Below are 9,019 nucleotides of genomic sequence, written 5' to 3'. Positions count from 1 at the left end.
GTTCATGATGTCTTTGCAGCATTATATCCAAATTCGGATCGTATATCTCAATTTGGAAATGAAGTAAGATTTTGTTTATTATTATTTTTTAACTAACATACTAATAACATTTTTTATAATTTTTTTCATTTTTACATATAGATAATATGCTTTAGAGATGCACGAAAAGGGTTTGGTGATCGTGCTGCAATTGCCGCCCGGGCAGAAATGATACCTGGTATGTGCATTTCAATTACTTGTTATAAAAAAATGTGCTTAATATCAAAAATTTTATTAATAATTAAACTTTTTTTAAAATTTAATATATTTTAATTTATAATGTTGAAATATACAGCTGAATGGTGGACAATGTATGGTAATAGCACCCCAACACTCAGAAAATTGGCAATGCGTATTTTGTCACAAACTGTATCATCATCCGCATGCGAGCGTAATTGGAGCACCTTCGCTTTAATACACACAAAACAACGAAATAGACTCGCATATGAAAAACTTCAGAAATTGGTTTTTTGCTACTATAATATGAAATTGCGGATACGTGATATGGAATTAACAAATCAACCGCAATTAGATTCTGATTATTTGGATCTTCTTGAAATTGTGACCCTGGTGAAGATGAAGATAATCCTATTATCCAATGGGTTAAGAATTCACACTTAGATGATGAGGAAGGCAATCCAGATCCTCGAGTCGCAATGCATGCTTCACAATTAGGGATAAATGTTGAGAATGTTATTGCTGAAGAAGTTATGAGCAGTGATAGTGGAGGAAATTATTCGTTTGAAGTAGTGACAAGGCCTTCAACTAGACGATTTAGTCCTCGTGTAGAAACATTTGGTGGTAGTTATTCTCAATGAAATGAATATGAGGATGAAGATGATGATGATGTTGTTGATCTTGATGATGATGATGATGATGATGATGATGATGACGACGACGACGACGACAATGACGGTGGCAGTGGTGGTGGTGGTGGCAATAGAGGAGGAGGATATAATATAGGTGGAGGTGGGAGTGGAACATACTATCGAGAACCAAGCCAACAACCATTAAGCCCATTTACTGGTGAAGATCAATATACACATGCAACACAGGATTTTGATCATGGAGCTCGAACAGCAGGCACTGGTTCAAGAAGGCATTATGGCAATTCGATGATGAATCAACATGATGAAGATTATCTTTCTAACTCTTTGGATGCAATGAGTTTAAATACACAAGTTAATTCTCAATCTGGAAATTCTGAGATTCCAATTGTGTATCCAATTGGTCAAATGAGCTCACATAATCCTCATAGAGATTACGATGTTGATATCTTCAATCATCCCATGTCTCAAAATGAATGTTACACTCCTCATTGGATAAATCCACACTATCCTCCACTTGGACAATTGGTTGGGATTGATAGAGAAAGATATACTTGGCACATCTACAATTACATGGAAAATTTCTCTAATATGATGAGTTGGAATGCCTATTGTTATACACGTGAAACATCAAGATATGATCATCAATTTGAAGAACTAAGGAATTCTTTTTGGTATTAATAATGTATTAGGGATTATATTTTAGAATTTCTTGTATCTTACTATTATCTGTTAAATTTTCTATATTTTGGTGTGAATTAACTTTATATTTTATTCACTTATAAATAATTTGTTATATTTATAGAATATTTTATGATTATTGTATTCTAATTATTATATTCTTATATAATTTTATTATATTAATTATCTCATATAAAAAAACTATTTTCTAAATTAAAAATTTACAGTTTCCGTAACTTTACCGATATTTCCATCGATATCGACATTTCTATCGATATTTCCGTAAAATCATACCCTCGACATTTCCATCGACATCGATATTTTCTTCACTGGTTGCAATACAGAAACAGAGTACAAAGAACTATCTATGGCTGCCTTTATATGGTTCTCTTTAGAGCATCTTCAATGCTATTTTCTACTTTAGAAAGCATCCGTTTTCAGAAAAGAGATCAGTATTTTTTGGATGACTTTATTTTGGACATTCAGAACTAAACAAATATGGTAATATTTCATTTATGTATATTGATATTTGTTATTAAATAAAAGAATTTATTGCTTTGTTTCATTGTAATTGATTTTTTTTTCAAAGGAAAAAAAAAAAAAAAAAAGGGAATGGAGGAGTTTATGAAGATTATCAAAGTTGAGTTGGTGTTTACCGCAAAGCCTCCCAATATCTATGACGATTGAGCAGTAAAGTTAATAGTTTCTTTAAAAGGAAAGCCAGTGGAAAAATGCATAGTCCTTGTGGAATTAGGAATAGTGACTTCCACCACCTTCTCGATCACCAGGAATAAGATATTAAAAAAATATGAGATTTAAGATTATTCCTTGAATATTTTCAGATGTATTCGTTTTAACAATTTTCTTAATAGTCAATCGAAGATTTTAATTTAAAACCTACATTTTAAAATATATAAAACAAGTTTAAAAGAAAGATGCAATGAAGGCAAGTGCGTACTATAAACCATAATTACATAACAGCAACTGACTAATTGTTCTATTTTTGACATTAACTAAAGTAATTACAAGAAAATTTTTTAACAACTCTCTGTTGGTAATTTTTAACAAGCTTATTGCCATGTAATGATGCACATAAGATCATGCTTCTTCCTCGTGATGTTATGATTATCAATGGACAACTACCAATCTCCGAGAACATGCAAAAATGCTAAAAAGGTCAAAGACAAATGCTTGTCGAGTAATGGATATGGGTCATGAGTCTCCATTTCCCTGTCCAAAATCTCTGTCATACTATTTAGAAAAAAAATTAGTGAAGAGAAAAAAATAAACTAAGTAGAACTTTTTTCTTAATGAAAATTACATTCTATCACCAGGTTTTTTTGATCGATCATTCTATCACTAGTTGAAGATACAAGAAAGTAGGAATGGAAGATCTCTATTGAGTAAAACACAGCATACATCCATCTAGCATGCACTCCAACATTCCTCACATCGTGGTTGTATGAATGAAGCTTTATAAAATGCAGCTCAAGACTTCTAATCTTAAACTCAGCTTAGGAAGATTAACAAATTTAGTACAATGAAAATGACACTTTCACGCTCCAATAAAATGGCATTCTTAAAAGATTTCTGAAATTATAATACCAATCCTAAACCTACATTTGATGAGGTGATGCAACATTGCAAATTCTTGAAGAAATTTCAGAAACTGAAGTCAAGCTTAGAAAAAACCTTTGATTTTTAAGCACAAACTAGGCTTATTTTAATGATTAACCAATGAATGGCAAGATTCACAACATTAAAACTATATACCTCTATCCAAAGCATTAGAATTAATTGCTAGTTGCTACTACATACATAAATGTAATAGATAAGTACAAATATATAGTGACGTACATGCATAAAAGAGGCAATTAAACACTTAGTTAAATACTAAATAAATGTATAAAATATTGAAAACTTTGTTACAATCTGTGTATGACATTCCTAGCAACTACAATAGTATTACTATATGACATTTTATATCTGACAACGAGCAACATCCTCATGGATATTCGTCCATTATCACTCAACACCATATAAATACACTTGGAAAACTATAATTGATGTAAAGTAAACAACAAAGAGAAAACTCTTTTTCACTTTCAGTAACAAGCAGTCACAATTATTATAAATGCCAAGGAAAGAGTGCTGCTGAAGACAGTATTAAGGCAATTGCTAATTCAACTTCAAAATTTGTTAATGGAACCAAAAAAAGATTATATCAAAATCAAACCAAAACAGATAAAGAAGCTTGATTATGCAAAGTTCTGCACATATGCTACTTGTATCTTGCACATGTTTAACTTTAGGGGAAAAAAATGCACCAAAATCCCCGTAAGGATGGAGAACAATTGGCAACACTTATAATGAGACAAAACCGAAAATTTCATCTATGAAGCAGAATTATTGCACATCAGAAGGAAGTTGAGAAATAATAATAAACCATATATATATATATATATACGAACAAAAAAATAATACAAAGCTGGGCAAAGGGAAGCATCATTCAAATTTGCTTGATGGGAACAAAATTGAGTTCAACTGTCCCAACTCAGGCACAGTTAAACTTGACTCTATATTCTGCATTTGAAGTGGGGGCTAAAATCCTCGAAAAATCGATGTCAACGCTAAGTTATCAAAACAATCACGGCAAAAATAAGCACATAGACCTTACAAATGCTAGAAGAAAACTCGAACAAAATTCCTCAATCCCTCCGCGGATGTCTTAATGGCTTGTTGATATAAGTAGAATTCCATTCCCCTCCATCTTGAGCATAGTAATCCATTGGATAATCGCCCACAACATCCTCTTTTGGTTTTCCACCATTGCAGCCACAACAAGAAGAATCATTCTGTGTACAGCAGCTAGAATTCTTCTTCTTATTCTTCTCCCACCAACCGGGTAAATCTCCCAAAGCAATCTCGGCCTCGAAGGAAGTCAGCAGGGGCTTCCTAAATGCTTCTCCCCAATCAATGGAGAGCCTAGGACAAGCAATTTGAATCCAAGCATCCACAGAGTCCTCGAACAAGGCAATCCTCGCCGGACTAATCTCCGACATCAGAATCACAGTGTAACTCAAACCCTTCTCTACCATCTTCTTCTCCAACCTTTCCAAAATTCTGGGATTTCCTTGTCTTCCCAAGGTTCCCAAAATCACACCCCAATTGTTGGCTTCCTTGGCCTTTAAAATCGCGTTCTTCCTCGATTCCCTCATTCCTTTGTGATCGTATTCCTCCAAGAAGAGCTTTCCGATATAAGGGTCGTATCGGAAAGCTTTAATCCTTGGATTCGCTATCATGAATGCTTCAAGATGGAATCTTCCATCTGCAACGAAAACAACGACGGTTTCACTACCTATTCCTTCATAGCCGTCACCAAAAGTCGACGGGTTTACCTTCGGTGCTGTGCAACCCAGAACTTCGCCGGCCGACAATGGCTTCGATTGGGGAATCAAAACCCTAAACCCACGATTCTCTAGCTCCGGCTTCGCTGCTCGGATGGCCGAGGCGAACTGGATCGTTCCGGCGAGGACGATGTTGGAAACCGAGTCGAAACTGAGCTCGACGGTGCGGACGAGACGGTCGACGTCAATGGAGATATCGACGAAGACGTAGAGACAAGGGATAGTGGTGAACTGGACGGGGACCAAGCAGCTATGGCCGTAGTGGATGAGGAGGTCGGCTTGAAGAGCCGAGGCGGCGAGATCGTCGACGCAGCAAGCGCCGTAAGTGACGTCGCCGAGGACGAAGCAGTGTTCGGCGCCGCCGAAGGTGGAGATGATGTCCGAGAGTACAAGGGAGTACATGAGGAGGCCCTCGGGGAGCTGGAGGGCCACGCGCGACGCCTTAGTGGACCGGACGCGCCATACGCACTTGTGGATCTCGAAATTGTAGTTCGGTGGTAGGAGGGATATGGCGGCGTTGAGTGCTGGATCTTGGAGGATGGAATCGGGGACCTGGTTCTTGATGAATCGCTTCGGGATTCGCTTTTCGGATTTGGGTTTTGCGTTGGGTTCGTTGGAAGGGTTGGGAAGAAGACAAAGCTCGGATTTTGGCTTGCTCTGTTCTTGCTGTTCCTCTTCCATGGCGTCTCTGAAAATAGAGAGAGAGGGCTTGGTTTGGGGATTTTGATTTTGATTTGAACCTAATGGGTTTTATAGGATGGGTTTTAAAACTAATTATTATGGTTATAAATAACTTGTTTTTAAGAAAAAATTAGATAATAATTTATTTATTTTTTTTTTTTTTGGTTTTATAAAAAAAGTAACAATAATAACAAGGCAGGATATGATTTTGGTAATGGTTGTATGATAATACCTTTTTTTTTTATTAATTGTATTGATAATATGATATTATATAATAATTTTATTTTCTAATACACAAAATTAAAACATTTACATGAAAATTGGATCACCCAAGGAAAATTATGTACATATGTTGGTTTTAAATTTTAAAAGTAATGTCTTTATTTGAAGCATTAATAATAAATTAATACAATCAAAAAACTTGGTTATAATAATTCATTGATGTATTTATGGAAATAAGATATGAAATACAATGGATAAGAAAAACTTCACTAGTGAATCAGTGTAGGAACAGCGAAACAATGTTGTAGCAAAAAACAGAGGAAAAAATAAAGGTTCTTGGCCAAAAGCAAAAAAGAAAACAATCTCAGTAAAACGTATACAATAATTTATTACAAATAGAAGCATAATTAATCACCCAACAGAAAGAAGCACACTCCTCACACATAGCACACATCTCAGAGGCTGGGCTGCTTAACCGTTTGAACGCCTTCTTCTTGACGCAGTTCAATTTCAATATTGCATAATCTTCCCTTTTCTGCATATCAAGGACAACAGTTTGAAAAAGTCCATTTTTAATGAATGATAGATCAAATTGTTACCACAAACCAAGAAGTTGCAAAAAGAAAGTTTCTGTTGGGATAGAAAGCATGCCAGAAAAACAGCTAAATAGATAATCAAAAGACAGCAGCAATTGTTAAAATAAATCAGAACAAGCCATTACAAAATTCAGAATAGCATAAATTATTTGCTTTGTTTCTACTGAGGTTGCAGTTAACATTTCCATAAACTTGGTGTGCTCTGACTTGTTCATGATCCCTTACTTTTAAAAAGATAAAAGGACAACAAAGCTTAGAAAAGATAAAAAAGACAACACAGCTTCCATTTGTTTTCTTGGTGATTTTGAATACCCTCTTTTTTTAGGTTTTATCAAGTTCTTGTCAAAGTGCATAATCATATCTGACGTGAGTGTGTCTTGCCCTGATAAATTAGTACTCAAATTTCCATTTTATGAAAAATAAAATCTTTGAAATGATTGTTTCCTTTTCCCATAATCAAAACAATTCCCAATAGATATTGTTTTCTCAACTATGAAAGAAAATCATAAATGAAATCCAAATCCACACATCTTTGACAATAAAACAAGAGCATGGACGTATATTTACAGTTTAAATAACTCAAACAGGCTTTCTGAGGGACTTGATTTTGCATGAAACTGTAATTGTTGTGAAAATCACCTTGAATTTATCTATTAGATCGACGCAGAACTTCAAAAAGTCCACAGCAGCCCCTCCATGAAGTTGGTTCCAGGGAGCGTCTACTCACAGGTACAAAAGTCTGTATACAAAGTCCATGGTCAGTCAAAGCTAAAATCATCCATGTATATAGTATATCTACACATATAAACACATATATAGATATACATATGTAGCAGGAATTTCTCTGCAAATTAAGAAAAAATTTATGCTCATGAATAGGGATTGGATCCCAAACTTGGCAACCTACAGGGTTCACTGTGCTTTCAGAGGTCTCGGGTTTGTCACACACTTCACCACCATTGTCACTGGAAGGCTTACATTCTACTACCTGAGCAGAGGACTGCCCACTATTCTCTTCTCTAGCTGTTGATTCTGTCACAACTGTATCATCAACTTTTTTCTCATCTGGAGAAGTCAATCCTGTTTCTTCAATTCCCATAGCTACCACACTAGTTTCAACAACAGATTTAGACTCGTTTTCGTTCTCAAATGAAGAATGTGATGCCAAATCTGTCACAACTGCAGGAAACCCATTACTCTTCTCAGAATTTTGCAATGTTTTCCCATCTATTTCCTTTGATGGTAAATCTGATACAAAAGGAGAAGATTCACCAGAAGGCTCATCCAAAGATGGGAAAGATTTTTCATTCCTTTCAATTGTTTCTGAATCAGCTGGAGGCTCAATTGACTCAAGAATCTTTTTTGCCTCCTCCAGTTGCTCTGAATCCAACATTTGAGTGCTTTCCACAGCTGTCTCTTTCTCTTCATCTGAACTGCTGGTGCTGGAACTGGAATCCTTCGCTCCAAGGGTTTCATCTACAGACTCAGAAAAATCTTCAATCTTCACATCCCTTTTGTTTTGAAACTCAGAAATATCAACAATATCTATAACACCGCCAGATTCACCTACTGGATTGGAATCTCCAACATCCTCAACAGACGCCTTCTTACCTTCTTCTTCCTGCAGATCAACTTTCTGGGTCTCTTCCAATTTACCATTTGAAGATTCCTCCATTTGCCTATGACTTTCTGACAGATATTGATCACCAATCCTAATAGGTGCCAGAGAAGCAGTTCCTGGACCTCCAAATTCTATCTCCTCGGAGAAATTCAGATCAGGAATCTCTGTATGTTACTTTGTCATTTAGTTTAAAGTAAGGAAAAGAAAAAGGAAAAAAAATCAGAAGAAAAGAAGTCAATGTATGTGAAAAAGAGAGGTGCGAATAACAAATAAAAAAGTGACACATTGAAATCCCAGAGACAGAGAGAGTAAGAGAAAGAACGTTGGAGTTGAAGGGTAGGTGAAGAAGAATGGTAGATGTGTCTTGTTGAGTCTTTCGTTAGTTTCTTATGGAAGAGTTTTGTTTTCTTGTCTTTGGACCTGTGCTTGAGCTTGTTGGCCTTGCTGACTGGTGGTTGGGCAGGGCGGGTTTAGAAAGAAAAGAATGGTAGATTTGGGAAAGCAAATGGTGAATTTTTATTTATTTATTTATTTATTTATTTATTTTGGGTGAATTGTGAATAATGTGATTGTTAATGGTGAGTTTCATATTCATATTATAACAGTTATGAAATTGAAACGCTGATAGAGGAACAACAAGCTACGTTACAGAATTAGTGGAAACGGCTTCTATGCACCAACATATGAATAATTAATACAAACAGTTGGAGGGCTTTCAAATTTAAGTTTTGCCCCTTCTCCTTTTATATATTTCAAATATTCAACTTTTTCTAAAAAACATTTAGTACTAGAATATTTGGAATTGGATTTTTGAAAATCTATATCTATATAATATATAAAAGAAAAACCATATATAATACATGTGGAGTATATCTTTCATCTAAATTCCTTCTAAAAATACAATTTTTATATATTTTATTTTATTTATTATATATTATTATTTAT

General features: G+C 35.0%; 2 protein-coding genes across 2 annotated transcripts; both read right to left on the bottom strand.

Annotated features, from left to right (window-relative positions):
• Positions 1–3,974: 3,974 nt before the first annotated feature.
• LOC107416271 (uncharacterized) lies at positions 3,975–5,710 on the bottom strand. The gene has a single exon (XM_016024749.4). The coding sequence runs from the start codon at positions 5,633–5,635 to the stop codon at positions 4,256–4,258; it is 1,380 nt and encodes a 459-aa protein (XP_015880235.1). The 5' UTR covers positions 5,636–5,710; the 3' UTR covers positions 3,975–4,255.
• A 350-nt stretch (positions 5,711–6,060) lies between these two features.
• LOC107416273 (uncharacterized) lies at positions 6,061–8,393 on the bottom strand. Its single transcript, XM_016024750.4, has 3 exons — positions 7,361–8,393; positions 7,093–7,192; positions 6,061–6,392 (listed from the first exon to the last, which is right to left on the bottom strand). The coding sequence occupies exons 1-2, from the start codon at positions 8,126–8,128 to the stop codon at positions 7,100–7,102; spliced, it is 861 nt and encodes a 286-aa protein (XP_015880236.1). The 5' UTR covers positions 8,129–8,393; the 3' UTR covers positions 6,061–6,392; positions 7,093–7,099.
• Between the last annotated feature and the right edge of the window lie 626 nt (positions 8,394–9,019).

This window comes from Ziziphus jujuba, chromosome 4, assembly GCF_031755915.1.
Source record: "Ziziphus jujuba cultivar Dongzao chromosome 4, ASM3175591v1".
Lineage (NCBI taxonomy): Eukaryota > Viridiplantae > Streptophyta > Magnoliopsida > Rosales > Rhamnaceae > Ziziphus > Ziziphus jujuba.
This window is presented reverse-complemented; position numbering and strand designations above follow the sequence as displayed.

Coding starts and splice junctions, on each gene's coding strand:
- LOC107416271 (XM_016024749.4), bottom strand. CDS start 5,635: ATGGAAGAGGAACAGCAAGAACAGAGCAAGCCAAAATCCGAGCTTTGT.
- LOC107416273 (XM_016024750.4), bottom strand. CDS start 8,128: ATGGAGGAATCTTCAAATGGTAAATTGGAAGAGACCCAGAAAGTTGAT. Junction 7,193..7,360: donor CTGAAAGCACAGTGAACCCT/GTAGGTTGCCAA, acceptor CTTTGTATACAG/ACTTTTGTACCTGTGAGTAG.